Source organism: Seriola lalandi, unplaced genomic scaffold (assembly GCF_002814215.2).
Source record: "Seriola lalandi dorsalis isolate HSWRI2012SDOR001 ecotype SW California unplaced genomic scaffold, Sedor1 jcf7180002054372, whole genome shotgun sequence".
Lineage (NCBI taxonomy): Eukaryota > Metazoa > Chordata > Actinopteri > Carangiformes > Carangidae > Seriola > Seriola lalandi.
Window position 1 is genome coordinate 606187 of NW_019524925.1, and position 22658 is coordinate 628844.

Sequence of the window (22658 nt, forward strand, 5' to 3'; positions counted from 1 at the left end):
ACTGATGGATTTTTACAATGTGAGCCATTGCCGTACATTTTTTTTTTTACAGTTAATTTTTGTTACCTTGCCTTAATATTATCCTATTATTAATTTGACTTTGCAAACACTGTACAGTAATAAACACATCCTCATTGAGAGAATATTTCTCTGATATAATTGGATTATTATGTGCAGATTAGCCTGTTATTATTATCAAGTCTCCTCCTCATTACTACCCTTCCGAGGAATTTACCACCACCAAAATATTGCCATTGTTGTCAACTGGATGTTACATGATTAGAATTATACTGTTTTAGCCATGATATCACAGCACCATTGACGTGTCATTGCCACATTATCAACACTTTTGTTTGTTTTTTTTAGTTTTTTTTTTTTAATGGGAAATTGGAGTATGAAGCAACACCTGAGCATGCTCTGGTCCAAAGTAGGTAGGTCCATATTGAGAGAGGTTGATAACTCGAGACTTCTTCTCTGGTTTGTCGGTGGCAAAATTCACGAAGTCATCTGTGGTGACCGTTGGCACCTGTTCACACACAGAGGAAATGAGTTAAAGTTTAATAGTGGACTACACCTTCAACAACTAACTCCCTTTAACTACCTACCTGGAAAAGGTCAGCATACTGGTCCTCTGTGGACTTCTGGGTTCCTTCACTGTCGGCCACCTTAGCTCCCTTGGCAGCCTCTTCTGCTCCCTTGTACGAGGTGTCTAGGTCAGCTAACATGAGCGCATAAAGGGGCAATGGAGGGATGGAGTTGATCTCTGTGTAGTCCCTGCCGCCGTCACGGCCAGCCACAATGGTGTCTTTTGCTGTGCTGCCAGTCACACTGATGGTTCGGGACAGATGTCTCCTGGCTCCGCCCTCACCTGCCTCCACATCCCTCACCACAGCAACTTCCCCGGCAATGCACTTCACCAGGTGAGCGAGGATGGCCTGATATAGAGAAGAGCAATAGGTTACACAGTGTATACAACGATATAGATTAGATGAGCTACATCCCGACACACATGCTCTATTAGACAGTGTCTGTGCACATCTGACTTTTTGGGTGGGCCTTGTTGCACTCCAGCACACCACAGATTTTAATCATTTAATTTAAGACCCACCTTTGCACGGCGAACCTTGCCCAGGTCCATGAGTTCCAGCAGCTGGGTCGGATGGTACTGGGGTAGAGTTGGGGACAGTGAGTGAGCTGCCTCAAACAGTCCTCCTTCCTGAAGTCCTGCTGGGGCACGAAGGGCCTCATCCACGGCAGTACTCCCTTCAAAGACACTCTTAGACCTGGCTCTCCCTTCAAAGACTGAGGAGGAACCTGCGGTTTGACCTCCAGCGATGTCTGCGGATGAGAGGTTGCCCTCCTCTCCCTCACCAAGCTTCTTGTCCTGATGCCACTGGGCATACACATGCATTTCACAGTCCATGCCCACCACCAGGATGCCGTCCCTCACCCAGGACAAGGAGACTGGCAGAGACGGTGTGCCGTCCACGGAGGACAGGAGGTCCACGGACCGAAGCAGAATCCAGCGTGAGCGGATGCCCTGTTTGATACTGCCCCCTAGAGGAAGGGTGATGACAGCCACTCCCTCTTTGCTGCTAGTCTGCTCATTGACCATGCCAGAGATGCGGCCGTACATGAGAATGTTGGATCCAACCCCCACAGTGAGGATGTGAGATCCATCCTCCTTTGACAGCCAGTCCAGATGCACATAGTGCTTAATGTTGGGGGAGCTGTGGTCTCTGCTCATGTACAGGTCAGACCTGGCAGGGAAAACATTATTATTAACTTATGAAACACACATAGCAGTAAACATACAGTGGCACAGAGAAAATCATGCAACCACATAAGCAGTGCCCTCCTGACCTGCTGTAGACAAAGAGGTTGGAGTCCACACTGACTCTTGGATCCAGGGTTGATGAGGGTCTGGTGAAGTCGTCCAGGTGGAGAGTTTGCTCTAAAACCCACTCGGAGCCACCGGTGGACTCACACTCATAGATGGACACATGCATAGAGAAGTTCTCTCCAGAACCCTGCAGCTGAGGACAAGAGGTGCGTTTACTTAAATAGTCTAATTTCTTAGAATATGTCAAATCTATAGATACTGTGGACACAGGGAAGCAGTCAGCCAGGCGTGTGGGCTCATAAAAATACCTCATCAGTCCCCACACAGACCTTTCCCCTGCATCTTCACACCTTCACATCCGAAGGCACACTGAAAACCCAGACTCATAAGCCAGACAGCTCTGCGTAAACCGCAGCTCATCCAGCGCCACAGAATTCAAATATAGAATAGCTTTGTGAAATGGAGTTAGATCCTCAGATAGTCAGGTTTTATCACCTTTTCACTGATGGCTAATGACTGTGAGCACTGATTCCAACCACACTGCAATATATTATGTGAATAATGCATATGTTTATCTAATCTTCTTCTTCCCTCACCTCTCTCCGCTTTACATAAATATGTATTTGTATGCCAATATATGGAATTGTTATCTATTTTGCAGGGTCAAGGCTCTACAGCTAAATGGTATTAATTCACTGCATTTACATTTTTATTGCAATTTTCCACCTCAAGGTGATTGGCACACTTAAATTAATTTCCACTTTGCTATAGATGTTGAATACAATAAAAAAAAAAAAACACAGTTTCAAAGCCAATTTCCTACCTGTCCTTGTCGTGGCTGTTTAAAGGCCACCGCCAGCCTGCCAATGTAGGAGCAGGACACAGCTACAGGCCGTCCCGACACATTCACAGCACTGTTGTTGTCTTCCTCCTCGTTCATCAGAGCCCAAGGCTCCCAGCGGTACGCCCGGTTGTCATGCTCATCCTCACTATACCCTTCATCACCCTCCACAGCACAGCGCCAGAACCGCACGCGAGAGTCAGAGCAGGTAGTAACAATCAGATACGGAGCCAGGCACACAGGGTAGATAGAGGAGGAACTTAGATGACCTAGCAGAAAGAGGAGGCAGTACAAAAACATGTAAACATGTTCTACAGTTTCTTGCATTAACCTGATTTCTTGGTTTCTTGCTCACTACATAACGTGAAAAATAGATTATTTCTTGGAATCTGCCAGAGGCACTTTTCAGATTTCATGTTTCATTGTTAAACCAACTGCCCACAACCTAAAATAAATGTATATCTTTTGGGAGTATGGAAAAAAATTTTAAAAAGTTTTACACATTCATTTTAATTTAGCAGCTTCAAGTTGTGGTGAGTCATATGTGTGATAACTGTGTGTCCATCCCAACCTGCAGAGGGGGTGGCCCGCGTCACCTCCACCCCGTGGGGCAGGTCAAGCCGCTTGCTGTACACCAGTTTGGAGCTGAGGATGAGTTTGCTGGCTGATTGCAAGTTGGCGGTAGAGGCTGACCGGGGCAGGGGTCTGATAGGAGAGGTCTCAGGAGATGAGTCGGCATTCACAACTTGATTGGGAACCATTAGCTGGCTCTGGAAGCTATAATCTGGGCTCGGCTCATCTGGACACAGGGACACAGGATTATTATAGCTGGCCTACACCTCAGTAGAAGCAGCTGGGTGTAGATAAAAAGGTTGACTTCATATTTAAAGCTTAAGAATATTCAGAACCCTTATAATTATGGCAGTAACCGCTCAGCTATGTGTCCCCTTTACTTACCAACACAGGCCTGCACAGACTTGAGGTGCAGGTGCCACATCTGTAGGACTGAGTTCCTATTGAGATCCTTTTCTATGACCACCAGGAAGAACTTCTCAGAGAATGGGGCAGGTTGATAATCTGGACATGGTAAAATTACATTATTATCGTCTAATAACAATCAGGTTTGAAAAAGTATTAGGAAACAAACATAGAGAGTTTAATTTTTTTTTTTCTTTTCTATACCTTCACCAGATGGAAAGACCGGTGTGTATGCTTCTGGTGGTTCTTTCTGGGGCTTGTAACCTAGAATGAAGTCCTCTTGGAAGACATGCAGCAGCTGGGTGTTGGCGCCACACTGGATGCACATGGACAGAGCATCAAACAGGTTATTATGTCTGTTGATCAGATGGTTTCACAATTTCAAGCTGAATTGGGTGTAAAAAAAAAAAACACAGAGCAGCTCCTCACTTGATTTGTGATGACGTCCAACTCTATGATACATCCGGGTCTGGCGGTGGACTGCTGGCTGACAATGTTGAACACTTCACCCACCAGTTTCTAAAGAGAGAAATGTATGAAAAATGGTGACCTATCCATTTAGTGTTTGAATGTAATGTGTTTGAAACAACTAGTGTGGTGAAAAAATATTGCATATTATGATTTGAAGAGTAGGGTGACGTAGAGTGGCGGTTATGCTGAAGCAAGAGAGGAAAAAATGTGATGTAGACAGTGTATTGTCTTGTGTTTTGCTAACATTAATGAATAAAAGCTGCATCAAAAGGAAATTATCAAAAAAGCTGGCCTATATCAAAATGTTATATCTGTGAGTAATGTGGCTAAATCAGATCTGTGATGTTTCATGGTTGATGTACAATCATTGGACCATGCAGCGTCCCATGAGCCTTTTTAGACTCTACTCCTGGTCCTGTGTGAATATAGTTTGAAGGCTCACAGTATGAAACATAAAGACCCAGATACATAAAATTCACTGAACAGAGACTCTAAACAGAGACTATCACATCCCAACGAGCAATAATACATTTTTTTGAAATTTTTTTGTGTGCAGTGAGACGAGTGTGTGTCCACTCACAGATGTTTCAGGATCTGACAGCTCGTCCAGTAGTTTTCTGGCATCCACCACAGCTTGATAGAGACGCAGGTTTTTACCATCTGATGCCACGAAGCAGGCACTGGCACTGTTACAGTAAGTTCCTGAGGGACACGACACAAAGTTCGTAGGAAAGTCGTGTATTACTATTGAGTCTATAATGCAGATTAATCCAATCAATGCAGATAAAAAAAAAGAAAAAAAAAAAAGATTAAATATTTGATTGTTTTTATACAAAGTTGAATAATCATAAACTGAACCATGTTCCTAAAAGACATATTACAATTCAAAAAGAATTACTTCAATAATTAAATTCTTCTTTTTTTCAGGCAACAGAGAATCAGGATCGACAGAAACCAGATCCAGGTTGGATCTTGACTGGAATATATTGTTGCTTTCAAGGCAGTGTCATGAAAATATGTTTAGATTTTTGTAGGCAATAATGAGGCATGGAATAAGTCACTTTTTAGAGAAAATCTGACATGCAAAACTGCCTACACTTGACTACTGCACAGTATTGAGTTATGCACTTTAGAAGCCTGAATACCATTATTTACTTTGCATATATTTTGCAAAGTTTTGTCTGTTGACAAACAGTGAGCCAAACGTCATATTTCTCTAAGAGCAAAAGCAGAAGCTCAGATGATTCAGCAAAAGTGGAAGTTCTATTTTTTAATCTGCGTTATTGATAATTAGTCACTCATCACAAGACTGTTTCTGCACTGTCACTTATCATTGCATCAATATTAAAATTTATGGTGTATTTACCAAGCACAGAGCTGGGTATTAGCGTTGGTAGCCAAGCAACATTGCTGAAAGCAGAGGTGTGCAGGGAGTTGATACGGGCCAGTTCAGAGACGCCTCCAGTGCAGGACAGCGGTCCAATGTGATCCACCCTCCACAATATCAGCTCACTGTAGATGGCGTTGGGGTCATGGAAGGTCCTTGTAGCTGCATTACGAAGCTGCTTCCTGCTAATGCAAAAGTAACACATGGTCAGAACTCATCTGTGGCATTTCAACCATGTGCTCTTTGCCTCTCCTTTCTTTCCCTCGTTTCTTTCTTACACTGCATTAAACACATACAGATACAAAGTAGGAGACAGTCTCTGGCCTCTTGTGAAGCTGTAGCTGTGTGTGTGTGTGTGTTTAATTGGAGCATGTAATTTACAGACTCTTCACCAACTGGACGGTTGCTTCTAACATAGCTGATGTTTAACACACAAGGATGTAGTTTATTTCTTTTTGTAAAGTTTGCTTCCCCCAAGTACAGATTAGCTTTATTGCTCTCTCTTTTTTAAAATTTTTTTTTTTAACATTATTGAAACAGTTTTAATACAACAAAGGGGGAACCCAAGCTGGCAAGACTGATTAGTACTGCAGTCCTGTATCTGTGCTGGAAGCAAGTAGTTAACAAATATGAGTTTCTGTTCCTGTGGGCACTAAAATGAGCATGAATGCCTGTTGCCTGGTTGTCGTTCGCATTGTGTCAGATGACATTTGCATGAAGTTGAGCTTTTATCAACTTCCCACTGTAGCACCAACAGAGACATAGGTGCTGAATTTGAGAAGAGTTGAACTTTATGCAACTTTAGTTGGTGCCAGGCTGCACCGACATTAACAAAGAATAGTTCTCCCAGCTTAAGAGCCTGTATGTGTGAACAGAGTGTGAACAGCCTGTTAGTCACTGCCTCCCTTCTCTTTCTCTGCCTTCCCTCTGTTCTATACCTGGGAAGTCCCTTTGGTAGAGGAAAGGTAGGAGGCTGATCTCCTTCCAGGCTCCCAGGGGCAGAGGGAGGGGTGAGCAGGGCGTTATGGTGAGAGGAGGTCAGCAGTAGTGGCAGCACTGTGTGGCAGGCTTGGTCATTCAGATGGAAACGGTGGCCACAGTACCGGAACTTGTGAGATACGGTCAGTACGTTGGAGAAGGCAGAGCGCTCAGCAAATGTCACTGCCCACTGCAGACAGAGGGAACCAACAAAAGTTTAGGAAGGCTGAATACTGGCAGAAAAAATGGTGCATCCCAAGCTCTCTCACTTTGTTTCTAACAATCTTTTACCTGGTTGAGAGATCCATCAACATGCTTGGACACCATCATGACAGCAGGACTGATACCAGGGCGAGGGTTGGGAGAGGGGGCCAGGGTGGGTGAACCCAGGCCAACCGAGGCCGAAGCAGAGTGGGAGACACGTTGGACCATCCTCCCTTGCTCCCCTGCCCCGGCGCTCTCTCCGTCAGTCAAAGTGCAGGCGTACATCAGGATATTTTTACTCAGTGAGTTGGCATCACCTGTAGGAAATGCCACTGGAATACGGGAAGAGAAGGAGACCTGGTGGGACAGTTGGAGGGAAATAAAAACCATTAGAGGCATAGGGACACCTCTTCTATGTTCCTCTCAACAGCATTACAAAGCTTTTATTAAGATCATTAACACAGATACTGTAGCTGTGTGTCCATATACAGTACTTTATCATTGCAGTCCATGCAAATTAAAATGCTGTGCCAACTTATATGTCCTGAACCAACACGAGAATACAGTGAAAGAAAAGGTAAGTGAATCCTTTGGAATTATTTCCATTCATGTATATATTTGTACTAAAATAATAAATATATTATATTATTATTATATATATATATATATATATGTATATATTTTAAAAAATCAGATCTTTGTCCAAGTATGAACAAACACAATTGATTTTAACACACAAATCACAAACGAACCTTAACCCAGAAGAGATGCTGTGGAATGACCTCAGAGAGCCGTTCATGCCACAAATCTTACCAATATGGCTGATCTGAAACAATTGTGTGGGAAAAGTGGTCCACAATTCCTCCTGAACACTGTGCACGTCTGATTAGCAGCTACTTGAAGAGCTTGTTTGTAGTTATTGGTGCCAAAGGAGGTTCAACCAGTTATTAAATCTCAGGGACCATTAACTTTTTCCACCAGCACTGTGAATGTTTAATGGGCGTGTTCAGCAATGTGTGATATTAGCTTAAACACATTGCGATTGTCTATACTTGTGACTTAGATGAAGATCAGACCACATTTTATGACCTCGTAATGCAGAAAACCAGGTAATCTCTAAGGGTTCACAAAATTTCTCTTGCCATTGTATTTAAAAGGACTGATATCAGCTAAAATAAAGTGATTTTTAGAGATAGGCTCTACAGTGTGGAAAATCATTAGAGCACAGCAGTGAGTGACTCTTGAGATTAGACTGAGGCTGGTAAAATATACAGATTCTCTAAACTGTGTTGCAGATGAATCTGTTATCTTACCTCCTTTTTTTTTCATTGGTGAGGACCACAACACATACACAACATTCAGGTAGTAGCTTCTCATTTTAAGCCAGTGCTAACCGTCGCTTTCACTGGTTATAATGATAGACACTGCAGACGGCAGGTCATTGCACATGTCGCTAATTAACGGTAATACTGTGAGCAACTTCATTACAGAGCAACATTAAATAGGTCTTATTGTCTGGTTGAAGTGCTCTTTGCAGCCGGTGGCTGTACTCAGCCAAAGACCATTTGTGAGTGAAGAAGCCTCACTCTGTAACACCACTTATAATGTGAGTGGACTGAGTGTTTCTGAAGTTCCAACAGCTGTCTACTTTCCTAGTTGATTGCGTCACACAAATTCCAGGAGTCTCAGTCTCCCAGTTAAACTTTTATATCAGTCTTACATAAGGCTGGAGGAGCGCTGAGTCACCTTACATTTCAGACGGGGTTGAACAGCTACACTCTCTGTGTATGAGTGAGGAATTCACTATTGAATTTAAAGCAGAATAGTTGCTAATTAGGAAAAAATTTTGTGGAAATCACAAGCAGGATGCTTTTTTCACGTTTTTAATTTTCATGCTCACCTGAACCTGTCTGAAGATGCCCTGATTGAATTCGTCCAAATACTTCACATGCCAAACCAGGAAAGATCCATCGGTTGGGTGGATGGTGAATAGCATGTCTGGGCTCTTGTTCCACTCTGTGATCAGAGTCTCCATCTTCCTCTCCAGCAGCATGGAGGGCAAAGGCATACTGGAGCTGGATCCTGGGGAGGATGCCTTGGTGCTTCCCTGCTCCCCTGGCTCACCCTCTTCACCGTGCTCGGAGGAGGCTTTGTCAGACATGTCGTCCAGGTCTAAAGAGCCAGAAAACAACGTGTTTTTAACAACATGATGTTGCTTTTAAGCTAATGTGTTTTAAGGAATGAGTGTTGGCCTGGTTGTGGGTCATACCAAAGTCAAACTTCATAGGGGATCCCTCGGGATCCAGGGGGTCCTCAGCGGTCTGGTCTAGTTGCTGTTCAGAGAACTTACGGAGCTGCAGCATAAAGAGGTCCATGGAAGAAGTGAAGCTAAGGTCCTTATTGTTGAGCCAGTGAACCACAAAGCCTCCGCCACCGGTGCCATCGTCTGGGTTGAACACTGCTGAGTCAGCCAGCACTGATGGGATATCTGACAGGAACAGGGAGGTGAACATGGATAAAAAGAGTGAGAAAAAGGTTAATAAAATGTTACTCAAGGTTAGACTAGGTCCACAGCTATTCGCAAGTCGCTCACTGATGTGATGTATTTTTTTCCAGTCACAGAAGCCAATTCAGCCACAAATTCTGTTTTGTACAGCTGATGTTTTGCAATGAAGTCATTTCATTAATTAATTAAAATTTATATAAAAATATTGCACTGTAAGATATTCTAAAACAATGATAAGCCATAATAATGTGGATCTCGAAATGATCAACATACAGGATTTTTGCAAGTCATTAGAAACATGGACAACATAGAAAACCCATATATGGCCAATAGTGCGACTATGTATGGATCTATGATGAACACACCCTACCTGTGTTGGGGTTAATACTGGCTGAGATATGGAAGTGACACAGGGCATTGGCGTGATGAGCGATGTGGCGGTGAGTGTGTGCGTCCTGTGTGCTAAGCTGAGAGGGCAGCAGCTCACTGTGCGCCACCAGAGCGGAGGACCGCCGCCGGCCCCGGCGCAGATGCTTCAGGTGGTGGATTGACTGATCAAGTAAAGCACAGGAATAAAACACAGCACAGGTTTTTGTTATTCCTTATCAGAAATAGTATATATTTTGGATTTTCTTTTATGATTTAATTACTTCATTGCCTTTTATCTCTATATCGTGATTGCACCGATATTTTTTTAATGTCTGTGAAGCACTTTTTAATGTGTTTTTTTTTTTTTTTTTATTTTTTTTTTTTTTTTTTTTTTTAAAGTGCTACACAAATAAAGTTTGATATTATTATTTATCTATGGTCAGATATGAGTAAGTAAGTGCACCTCCAAAGCATGCTGGATCTTGTCCTTATTGCCTGCCAGGCCTGGCAGGCTAGAGCTGAAGGAGTGTGTGTTCTCAGAGATCTGTCCCCCAAGCAGGCTGTCTTCTGGTAGCAGGGTCTCCGACCACAACCTACACACACCGTCCTCGCAGGATGTCAGCAACACATTGCACACTGAACCCCTAGAAAACATTAAAACGCAATAATCTTACACAGTCAGTAATTACTTTACTTTTGATCAATCTGTCCAACATTTTATCCCCAAAAATGATTTAGTCAAAAGACATTATGGCATATTAGGTAAAAAAAGAAAAGTTCAGTGTGCATAAAATTCTAAAAATGCAAGACAGTGAATGAGTAAGTTTAATGTGGTGTATGAGCATACACAGGTGTAATTTACTTTAAACTATGTCTACATCCATTTAACTAAACTATACCGTAAAAAGAAAAATGGGAGTGCAAGTGGGAGGAATAAAATTTAACATCTCCAGATTCTCACTGCATGAGAGAACATCAACAGAGTGTACAGACAAACTGTTCACATGGTCTTACTGGCTGCGCTGAATACAAACTGGGAATATGTCTGAAAAGGACTTAGGCTGTCCCTCCTGTTCATTAACACAAAATCTTTTTCTTTTTGAGCCAAAAAATTCTGTCAAGCTTTAGAAGACAACAAGCATGTACTAGAAGGTGTAAAAATGAACATGTTACTGGCTGCCGTGACATTATGAATGTGTGTGTGCCTTCTTACTTGGGCATGAACTTGCTGGTCTTCCTCCAGGACATACCAGTGACAGAGCGAGGATGGGCCAGGTAAACAAAGGAGAAGTGAACAGGGAGAGGCTTTTTATCCGAGGGGTCCTGGACCACCACCGCAGAACGCCAGCCCGTGGTGGGATACCACACCTTAAGTAAACAGTCATCCTGTGTACACACACACATACATGCGTGAACATACATTATATACAAACATCACCTCAGGCCTTATTATAGGAAAAAACTCTTCAACAATTTGTTGTTTTGCAAAATGTTCACATGAATCTTATACCTTCCCAACTGTTGCAAAGTATTCCCCATCAGGAGACCACTTGGCAATGTGAATGGATGCAGCAGTCCTAAGACAAACACAAGCATAAACAATGATTTCAGCTATATTCACTTCTCCAGAGGAAACTCTCTGTGGGAAAAACACAAATGTGCCTCTCCTGTCAGCTCTCCCGTGGTTGCTTTGTGCAAACTGGTCATTTTAGAGAATGAACTTCCCTATTCTAGTGGCTTTGCTGGGCAAGCACATGTGTCATCAGATGACAATTAGTAAGAGGGGATTATATGTCTATGTCTGTTTACACAGCTTAACGCACAGGCCACAGACTCCAAAGGGTGGCTTATAACAATGCATGCAAACTATGAAAACCTTTCATGTGAGGCAGTTTGCAGAGGTGTTTAGATAATCAGTCACTGTCTTTAAGTTTTTATTAGTAAAAATTATGTAATTCCACAACCTTGAAGAGGAAAAAATAAAGTTAATATTTTGTCCAAACAGGGCAGGGACTAACTCTTTACTGCATGATAGGAAATCTTTTTATTTTTTTTTATTTCCTGCATAACAATACTTGGTTCTCTACCAGATTGACTCTAGATTTTGATTTTACTGCTGATCTAATAGACATAACATTAAAGCAAGGTTTTTTTCCCCTATGTCAATCATGTTAAATGCTTTTATAGTATGCGAAAAAGCATAAACGTACTTGCACTGCCAGACACAGTTCCAGTCATTGAGGACAGGGTGGGGCTTGTCATCAGTCATCTGCCCATCCTCCTCCTCTATCAGGGCATCTGCCAGCGGAGGAGCCCACAGCTGGAGCCGCTCAGTTGCTGCTAGGATACGGTTCCCTGAGGACACGAAAGCACTATGTTACACACCTCACGTCCCACGTTGACTACTACAGTACAGAGAGCCACATGCACACAGTGACTCTTACATAATGCACATGTCAATCCAGACAAACCAAAGTGGGCTGAGAGTAGGAGCTGCAGTGTAGCATGGACTCGTTTAGTCAGACAGTCAGTGGATCAGTGAAACACAGAAAGCCCAGGCGTACCTTGTGGGTCCCAGGCCAAGTTGTAGGTGATGGCATCAAGGAAGAACTGTCCTGTCTTTTGCCATTGATAATTAAGCTGCTGTTAGTGACAGAGGAGCAACACAAACCATGCAATGTTACTAGTACTCAAGTGTGATTAAACTCACTAGATATTGATGTAAACCACTACATACAGCATGTCTAAGATACTGACATTCATGCTCACCTTATGGCGTTTGTTAGGGTTGGTGGAAAGAGGTTCAAAGATGCAGACTGTGTTTCCGTAGGATGCAGCAATCTAAAAATAAAGAGATGTGTTTATCATCACAACGTTACTCACCCCATCAGTGCTTCTGCACAGTCATTCCCACAGGAGGGGGGGCAGGTGGGGAGTGGTGCAAGAAAGCAGGACAGCAAGGAGAGGCGAGCATGGCCGTGCAAGACAGGAGCAAACGCAGGCCTAGATGTACTTCGTTATGCTTAAGCGTAACTGATAGTGTCTTCTGGCTACACTGGAAAATGAAAACTGCGAGTGGGAGTGTGTGCGAGTGTGTGCAGTCAACACTTACCCTGCCGAGCTGGTGGGAACACTCCACACAGCCCACCTGTATGTTCCCATTCTGAGCTCCAGGGATAATCTGCACACACTCAAAGTCACTAGCCAAGATCACCACATCACAACCGGAGCCATAGGCCTGAAAAAAAACAAAACAAAAAAAATGGGCACATGAAGAATCAAATAAAAAAACCAAAAAACTGAAACTCAACATGGTAAATATCACTGTAAATGCATTAATGCTTTAAATAATATGTTTAGAAAACAGTGAGTCCCATTTATTAATAAACTTCAGATTTCAAATTGTCTACTGCTTTAAAGATCTGTCCCGTATGTTTCCTACATGTTTGAATTTCAATATGAATTGGATCTAAAATATAATCACTAAAAGCAGACCATCACAGCACTAATATGAATATTGCATTAGCAGGGTGAGATAATACAACAGGCCTAGCACAGGATGGCAGTTACTTTCAACCACTACAGCACTGGCAGGTTTTGGTGGTAAAACTAGCACAGAAACCACATAAAAGAACAACAGAACTAACACAAGATGCTGTTTTACAGATCCACTGCATAAATAAGAAGAATAAGAAGACACACACACCACGTGTTTACTGCCCACACTTAATGGGCAGACCTGTGTTAAGATTTGGATAAAGGGCAGAGAGGTAAATTGATACAACGGTAGCTTCTGGCATTTGGCAACCATGTGCAGAATGGCAGCAGTAGCAGCAGCACCTGGGAGACAGGCGAGCTGGCCTTGAAGCAACAGTACAGTCTGGATGACGGCTTGTGTCTTTCATTATTCACGAGAATAGGAGAGGGGAGGCTGGGAACCACTGGGTCACACAACAGGACAACATTACAGCCAGTGGTGCAATATGAAGTGACAAATGGGGATGAAGTTATAGTGAAGACTGTCATAGGATTATACTGTACATACTATAAGAGAATTGATGTGGTCTGTGCTTCACGACAGCATTTGCTCCTGCACATTACAGCTGGAATTAAAAGCAGTCACCGTCATGCACCGTCTAGAACTGCTTTGCGACTCTCTCTCTTTCTCTCTCTTTGTCTCTCTCTCTCTCTCTTTTGCACACGGACACACACAAACACACACACAAGAGAATGTGTGAGTCCATTCTTCTCTCTTTGTAATTTGTTCCTGGTGAGACCTTGAGCCAGGTTGATAAGCTTGAGTGCATCTGCCTTAAATTGAATGACCTATCATTATTGTGTGGTTCTTTTGGATTTAGCTCATGTGTGTCCTGTATTTCTTTTGTTATTCGCAAATCCACAAACACAAAAACACACTGACACTGTGTATAAAGTAGGATGAGTCATTAGCAGTAGCAGGTGCAATATTGTTACATTGCATCATGGTTAACGCTGACAAAGCTTAACATATACAGATGGAAGACTTAATATTGTAAACATTATTAACATCAGTTAAGTGTCATTAGTGCCTTAACTACCTAAAAAATGTTGAATCAGTTGTTTTTATGTTGTTTGTTTTGTTATGAGATACTCAACAATCAGTAATAGAAAATGACATCTCTCATCTACAGCGTGTCAGTAATGTTCACAGAATTGGTGCACTTTAATAAAACACTAGATTTTAAGAGATCCGTCAACATGATTGCATTAATTTGCTGAGGGGCGATAATATGGGAGCCTGGCAGCTTTTTTAAGTAATTCAACTAAGAGATTAGAAACCTTATGGCTATTTACTTATTATCAATCGAAGACAGGAGTTCTGCTGGCCACCCATTTGAATCAATGGAATATTTAGCTAGTTTGTTTCAGCAAAAGATAGCATTGAGAATATACTGAATCTTTTTATGGAAGTACTTGGATCTTTACCCTAGTATCTGTGGCTTACAAATATTCTGACTTAATGAGTGCAACCCTGAGGCAGCAAGTTTTCTTCCGTGTCAGTCATGTGAGTGGCTTACAAGAAGAATGTTGCTGCCTTTGGACAAATATTACCTCTCTGTAACACATTAACAGTGACAAAGCAATTGTATCTAAGGTGAGCAGAGAAACCATGCAATGTAACTGTATTGTTATGTAAAATGTTTACTATTTCTATTAAGTACTGTCTACTGGAGAGTTTACAGATATTCAATACTGTATTTTCGAGTTAGCCAGAGATACAGTGTGTGAGACGAAGGCCCAACTTCGGGAACCCCCTTTGTCATTCTTTTATAAGATCAGACAGCAAACTCCATTTCTAGTCTATTGTAAGACAGCATGCTCAGCTATGTTTGTAATACCGATGATAGCTACAGAGGTCAACTCACATCTTGCTAGTTAAAATCATCTGAAATGTTGTTTGCTTAATGGTAACCATCATGAGGCAGTGATGAAGCTGCTTTTCAGGGTGAATGTATTTCAGAAGAAAGGAGTGAATGCAGTCATGTGCTGTGATAATGAAAGCAGATAAGAGGAAGTGAGAGAGAGGGAGAGAGAGAGAGAGAGAGAGAGAGAGAGAGAGAGAGAGAGAGAGAGAGCTCACTTCTGCCTTCACTCCATCAAATGCCACTATCTCACCATGGCTATCATGTGAACATATTACACAGTCACAGCTGCTACCGTGTGTTACCATGTAACACGTTCATGCATGTCCTAGTTCGCTGGCTTTGAGCTTTAGTAAAAACGCTTAGCTGCAAATATCTTAAATCATGAATTGATCAGTTCTGACCTGTAGTAACCTGGTCTTTTTGTCAACTTGTTTTAAGACATTATCCCTGGCAAAGCCTATAGCACAGACCTGTGCTTTGTTCCCAGTGTCTATAGTCATAATATGAGGCTCTTGTTCTCTGCAGCACAACAGCGAGCATTACTAGCCAAAGGTCCCGCTTCGATATGTCTCTATTTTGTCTGTTGGTCATAATGTAACCAATTTAATCAATGTAGCAAGTGAGACTGGCCGCATTTTAAGTAACCTAATGGACTGAAAAACACACACAAAGGAGGTAATGTTCTGTTTGTTTGTCCTTGCATAGTTCTCAAAAATAAATAAAAACTACATAACAGATTTCTACGGAATATTGTGCAGTTACACCAGGCGAAGGACAAGTCAACAGTTTTTTGCATCAATCTGAAGAATCTTTTATAAAGCACATTACATGTTGGCTTACAACACCTGACCTGTGAGACATACATGCAATTTTTCTTTGCTTTTCTTTGACTAAATTTCTGCGTGTGAGGCCTATTTGACGTAAATGGCCATAACTCCATAACTGAATACATTTTGCAACTGCAGCCAATGCAGATACAAATATCTGCTTGTAGCAATCGCACAAAACCTGACAGCTTATCACCTATAGATGTGGCTTCACTAACAAGTTAAATTTAAATTGTCATGAGTCAGTGCTCATGAGTCTGAGACAGCTGAAATTTTGAAAAATTCATTCTTGCACAATATACAGGATTTATGTAATCTCAGAAAATCCACCTTCAGCCAAGTGGCATCACTATATTACATTATCTGACGATATCTGTATTGACAATATCAGAAATGTAGATGAAGATCCAGATACATTAAAATAACTACATTTAAAGTACTAAGCAGCCTTGATGGGTGTATGTACTCTCTCTCTTTGTGCTTTCTAGTTCACACATGATCACACATCTGCAGTTTTACATATCAAACCCATTAGGCTGTTTGTGTGTACATTTACAGTGGATTAATTCAGTATTCACAACCCTTCACTTTTTCACATTATGTTATGTTGCAGCCTTATTCTAAAATCTTTTAATTTAATTTTTTTTCATCTATCAAATTCACCAATACCCCACAATGACACAGTGAAAACATAAACTTAGAAATTGCACAGAGTTGTCTCTAAGCCACTTCTATGATGTCTTGGATATGCATTGTCATTGACATTGAGACTTGAAAAATAGCTCAGGTGCCTCCCATTTCTCTTGATCATCTTTCAGATATTTCCACACCTTGATTAGAGTCCGTGACCTGTGGTAAATTAAATTGATAGGACGTGGTTTGGAAAGGCACACACTTTTCTATGAGGTAAGGTCTCTCAGCTGACAATGCATATCCAAGATGACGCAGGAATATCTTAGGGACAGCTCTGTGAATGTTGAGTGGCCCAGCCAGAGCCCTGACTTGAACCCAATCAAATGTCTGTGAAGAGACCTGAAAATGGCTGCCTACCAAACAGTCCCCATCCAATCTGGCATAGCTTGAAAACATCTGCATTAAAGAATATCAGAAAATCCTCAAACCCAGGTGTGCAAAGCTTGTCACGTCATACCCAAGAATTTTGTTACTTCAATAAATTCGCAAAAATTTCTAAAATTCTATTTTTGCTTTGTCATTTTGGTGTATTGGGTGTAGATAGATGAGGGAAAAATGAATTAAAACCATTTTAGCATAAGGGTGCAAGATAAAAAACATGAAGGGGAATGATTCAGTAAGCAATGAAACTCATTTGAACTGGTGCACTCATGGCTGCTGTAGGTTAGCTTTGTGTGTGTGTGTGTGTGTGTGTGTGTGTGTGTGTGCGTGTGTCAGGGTCTGGCCTAGGAGCCCTAGGGGTCAGTGTGAGTGTAACTGCATTGGACATGATGTCTAGTGTTCTTCAAATACCCTCTCAGACACAAAAAGAAAGCACCAGGCATACAAACTGGGACCCTCTGGCAACGTGCAAGGCTTTAGCTTCACAACCAGCTTTGTCCTATGCTGTTGAGTAGATATGACCCTCTGTAAAAAGCCTGCCTGTTTACATTCAAACTACCCTGAACTGGAGTCAATATAAGGGGAGTGGGCGACAACTCTTCCCTTTTAACAGAAATGAACAAGACAATAAATTACTGCACAAAATTCTAATCGACTGAGGGAATCAGAAAGTAAGGAGGGGTGTCTGTGTCTATGAAAATAAATAAATAAATAAATAAAATAAAAATAAAACACCACCTCGCTAATAGGTGGTAGGAACAGACACAGCACAGATTTGGCAGTCATTAGACAGGCTCAGTGTTCTCAGCATGAGGGAATGGCAGCGTGCAACATACAGTGTAATCAGAAAGTATTCATATCACTTCACTTTTTCACATTTTATTATGTTGTAACCATATTCTAAGATTGTATAAATTTGTTTTTTTGCCTCATCAAATTACACTCAATACCCCATAAAGACAAAGCAAAAACTGAATTTCAGAAATTTCATCAAACTGTCTCTAAGCTACTCCTGCGCCATCTTGGGTATGCATTGTCAGCTGTGAGACCTTATGTCATAGACAGGTGTGTGCCTTTCCAAATCATGTCCAGTCAATTTAATTTAACACAGGTGGTGGACTCCAATGAAGGTGTAGAAACCTCTCAAAAATAATCGACAGAAATATGAGACACCTGAGCTGAATATCATGTGACATAGCAAAGGGTCTGAATACTTTTGTCAATGTGATATTTCAGTTTTTCCTTTCCCAAAAAAAATCTAAAATTCTGTTTTCGCTTTGTCATTATGTGGTATTGAATGTGGATTAATGAGGGAAAATGAATAAAAAAGATATTATAACTGCATGACAAATGCTTTTAGTAGAAACATTATGGTAAACAAACTGAGGCCACCAAAAGACCTGTGAAGATGACAACACAATGTTAAACCACTCAGGCAAGAGAGAACTCAGTTATGAAAGATCATCCAGCCATTCACAGAGTCATCATCATTCATCATCTGCTCCCAGCACAAGAGCTGATTCAACCGATCCATTTTATGCAAAAGAGCCATAACATTTGTTGGGGTTAAGAAGTACTGAGCACTCTTCCCTACTTGCCATCACAAAAGAGGACAAAACATCACAGGTCATTCTCATGTCTCGCTGCACTTAATGGAATATTGACTGGGATTCTGCATCCTGTCATCTTGAGGCACAAAGACAAATGTTGGGAAGTTGCCAGACATCAGACAGACAAAGACTATATATAGCCCGACGATATCAGAAAGTAACAGACACAGAAATTGGTTAAACATATAATGTTTGATCAAAATGTGTACAAATACATACATGACTGGGGGGATCTTGAATGAGCTCCCTATACAAACTGATAAAGGACCGATACACAGTGGTGTATTAGTAATTAGAATTAGTAATAAAAATTGAACTTTATTCAATATTACTGAACCCAAATTACTGACAGATGGCATGATGTCTTTGATTCCCCGTCAACATCAAAACACTGCCATTCAGCCCTCTAGCTCATGTATCCATATATGGCTCTCTACGTCATGGCTGGCGCAGCTGATGCTGGGATGACAGCGAGCTAATGATCCGTGAGAAGGATTTAACGCCAAATGGTAGCAAGCTTAGCTAGTTCTGCAATCACACAAAACACACAGCTTTTTCATCCTGTAGTGGTGCGCAATTTTGCCAAGCCCCACGCACAGTCAACTGTAGTGTGCGCCGCAAAATTTCGTCGGCGCGTGTCCCATTGAAAATATCTGGCAATAATGTTGTGGCTGCGCAAAGGGATTCCCTTGCAGTAATTCTAACGTTACGATATGCAGCTAAAGGTCATTTGAGTGGCTAGCTTTTAACTGTTTTGGATACATAATATAACGTTACCGTGAGATAGCAGATGCAGACATTAGAGCTGTGCATCTACTTAACGGTGTTCGCTTGTCGATGTCTGACTGGCTGTCACAGTAAATGAAACAGGGGCTTGTGATAAGGATGCCTCGAGTAGTCGCGACTCACTGTTAGTGAATCTGTCTGTGCGGCAGTTTGGCTAGCACACAACCCGGCTAGCGAGTGCTTTAGCCCGCTAGCCAGCCCGTTTACAGCCAATATAACGCTAGCTAGCTAACTACCAGCTAGCTAGTCAGTCGTTAGCTTCAATGGGTGTCATCTTGAGTAAATAATATCAAAATAAAACCTCACCGTGAAAGGAATGTCATTCACGCTTCCCACCGAATAGCAGCAGTCTCCAGGGTTTACAGCTCCCGTCAGCACCTGATGCAGATGCATTTTCCTTATATTTTAGCCGCAGATGGGGTTTTTTAATTATTTATAACGAGTCCACCCTTTCGGTTTCTCCGTTTAGCAACAACCGGGGATTCCATCAGTAACGTTAACGTTGTCCTCGGCCTGACAGTGTCGTCTTCCCCCACAGACGGAAGGGTTGCGGGGGATATGTGCTCGACCCGAATGAATGTAATTACACCTCGTCCTGTCATCTACTTAAACATGTAAAACTGGCCGTCCGTCGCCTCTCACTGTCAACACCATCCCCACGATTAATCGTGAGAGCCGAGGCAGCAGGATCTCTGCAGCGAACCTGACATGCGCGTTCACGACATTATCCAGGCACGACTGAATTGTTATAGATCTGCGTAATCTAGATAGGAGAATATCAGCTCCTGTAATTTACTTGGTGCTTCATTGGGCCTATTCTTGAATATAATAGACTTTAGTTTACGTTGTCTTATGTATTATGTAAAGTTATTCAAAAAATATTTCAGTGATTAGCCATGCTTCTTTCTGGGACCTTCTACAGCAGGTCTAGTTCTGCGTTTCTATGTTTACGGCGCGCCAGTTTGTAAAGCCAGCACCCCTCTGTGGACGATTTGAATTCATTGATCATAAATGTTGGGTCTGGGGTAGAACCAAAACTGAGTGAAGGATAGAAACATTTTGTAAGTGACCAAAACAAAAATCATGCCTGGAATTGAAATATTTTATTTGAAATGGAAATAAACAAGGTCATTTTTAAATTTAGGATCGGTTATGTCAGGTAGAGCCGGAACATTTTTTTGACTAATCACTCACTTGATCAACAGAAGTCAGAAATTATTTGCATAATAAATGTATAGCTTAAACACTTTTGTAGGCAAAAATGGCAAACGTAGTTTTTCACATATCAATTATTATAATTTGCAATATTTCCTTGTCCAACATTATAGTAAGTTGATTATTTTATTATTATTTTTGACTTTTGTACAGTTGGTCAGTCAAAATATGTAATGTGAAAACTGTGGTAAGCATTTTTGACAGTCTCTATTGGTGTTTTGTACCCCACAGAACGAACAACGAACAAATAATAGCCAGTTTAATCGATGATGACAGTCCTTAGTTGCAGCCCTAATGGGAATGTTTTTCATTTGTCATTATTTTGCTCAAATGGTAGAGTAAACTCTGAGTGTAATGTTGAGCACTTCAAAGTGAAACTCCACCAATTTTACATGTGAAAGTCTGTTAACCAGTCTCGGACAGTTCTAACTGTCCTATTCTGAGAGCATCAACCTCTCCTTCTAAGTTGTATATAAAGCCTTTTTTGAATCTCGAGGGAGGAGCATGAAAAAAAAAATGCCTCAAGTGATGTCACTTCAGTTTGTGTGGGTTGGGGCTGAAGACAGAAAGTTTAAAAATAAAAAAAATCTGTGTTTGTGGCAATGGAAAGAAGAAGCGATCTAACCAGATCTCTGTAGCTTCTCATCTCTGCTTGAGAATAGTGGCTCGAATTTACATTAGCCACTCCTACTAAAGAATTCATGGAGTATCTGGTTCTTTAGTTTTGATACATTTCTAAACTTTCAATTGTGACTCTGAAAATGTTATTACTTAAATCAGTGCAGTGCTTTTTTAATAAAAAAGATTTTTTTTTAAATGTCATGGGCAAGTGTCCCACCATTTCGTTGCTCATCCCTCGTGGGATAATGAGACAGCATAAGACGTGATATACTGTGACAACTGTCCACTACTATTTGACATTTTACAGAGAACGGAGAATGAGTGAGAGCAAGACCTGACTGAGGTTCATTGTAACTCTCTCATCTCCTTATCTACTCTCATTCATCTCACTGATGAGATTTAACGGAGCACATCACCATAATAATGTTTATCCCCTTTCCCTTTTGTACCCCTCTCTTACAGAGCCATTGTCACAGTCTCTCCTCCATTGTTTCTAGATAATTGATGAGAACACTGATAGGGATCCATGGTGGTGATACACAACCAACCATCATGGCATTGGCCTATAGCCACAGTGACATCATCAGGCAGGGCCTGCCTGGCAGCCAACATGACACAAGACAAAAGAAAAGAAAATTGTGAGTTAGTAGCCCAGAGAGAATGTGACACATACACATAAACAGTGTCAATGACAGTGGCCCAGAACACTCTTCATGTAGCATGTGTAATACTGTGTATGTCCGTTTATCATTTACTGAGGACCGTTTTTTGAACTGCAAGTGTCAGACTTTACAGCTGTTCTGTAATCATAGACCGGCCACAAGGACTGATAAAAAGACAATGTAAAAGTTACAAAGTGCAACCAGGACGCGACAGCCCTTTGTAAGCCATTATAAACGAGCAGCGAAATCCCTAGATGAGCATGGAGCACAATGTAACTCAGATAACCATCCAGTAGATTGAAAGTCGGTGAAATCTTACCAGAGATCTGCCTCTTTCAGCTCCCTTGTCTTTGGCTAAAGGGCGGACTGATGTGAGTAAGACAATGTGAGTACATCTCTCCCATCTTTATCTATAGCTAAAATCTAGCTAATATGTCTTGATATATATGCCCCTTTTCATCAACCCAGAGGTAAACAGAAGGACAAGTTCATACAGATTTATTAATGTGAGCCATCCCATACTGACATCCATCTTTGATTATTAAGAAACAGGGTATTCACCTCTTAAGTAGCAGAGGTATTGTGCAATTGGCCAAGAGATGACAGAGCCAACAAAGAAGTATACCGTAAGGACACTTCATTACTATTGTATTGAAAACCAATGAAGACAACAGTGTAATTAGAGCAGAGGCTAATGCAAGTGTTTGTACAGCAGGTGTGAGAGAGAGACAGTGGTGGTGGACACTGTGAATAATACCTACTGTATGTCTGGATATTGGAGTGGGGTTGGGAGGTTGATGCAGTGTTTGTAGTCCCTGCAGTTCCATTGCGAGACAGAGCCTTGATCTACAGAGGACAGAATTAAATGCATTATAGATTTT

At 41.5% G+C, this 22658-nt stretch overlaps 1 protein-coding gene across 4 annotated transcripts in view; it reads right to left on the reverse strand.

Moving 5' to 3' along the window:
• Positions 1-19955, reverse strand: part of dmxl2 (Dmx-like 2) — a 39333-nt gene extending 19378 nt beyond the window's left edge. For 2 of the 4 annotated variants that reach the window (XM_023408781.2, XM_087174689.1), the window contains exons 1-24: positions 19586-19955; positions 12690-12815; positions 12347-12418; positions 12142-12220; positions 11788-11932; positions 11088-11154; positions 10791-10963; positions 10041-10221; positions 9579-9759; positions 8972-9190; positions 8603-8874; positions 6790-7059; positions 6459-6688; positions 5500-5705; positions 4714-4835; positions 4092-4181; positions 3867-3978; positions 3642-3761; positions 3256-3483; positions 2667-2953; positions 1864-2036; positions 1109-1760; positions 606-935; positions 407-526 (exon numbers count right to left, since the gene is read on the reverse strand). In XM_023408781.2, the coding sequence (XP_023264549.1) occupies positions 407-526; positions 606-935; positions 1109-1760; positions 1864-2036; positions 2667-2953; positions 3256-3483; positions 3642-3761; positions 3867-3978; positions 4092-4181; positions 4714-4835; positions 5500-5705; positions 6459-6688; positions 6790-7059; positions 8603-8874; positions 8972-9190; positions 9579-9759; positions 10041-10221; positions 10791-10963; positions 11088-11154; positions 11788-11932; positions 12142-12220; positions 12347-12418; positions 12690-12815; positions 19586-19672 (4542 nt within the window). In that variant the 5' untranslated portion in view covers positions 19673-19955. The remainder of the gene's footprint in view (positions 1-406; positions 527-605; positions 936-1108; positions 1761-1863; positions 2037-2666; positions 2954-3255; positions 3484-3641; positions 3762-3866; positions 3979-4091; positions 4182-4713; positions 4836-5499; positions 5706-6458; positions 6689-6789; positions 7060-8602; positions 8875-8971; positions 9191-9578; positions 9760-10040; positions 10222-10790; positions 10964-11087; positions 11155-11787; positions 11933-12141; positions 12221-12346; positions 12419-12689; positions 12816-19585) is intronic. The other 2 variants (XM_023408783.2, XM_023408782.2) reach the window with 2 other exon arrangements.
• Positions 19956-22658: the final 2703 nt, after the last annotated feature.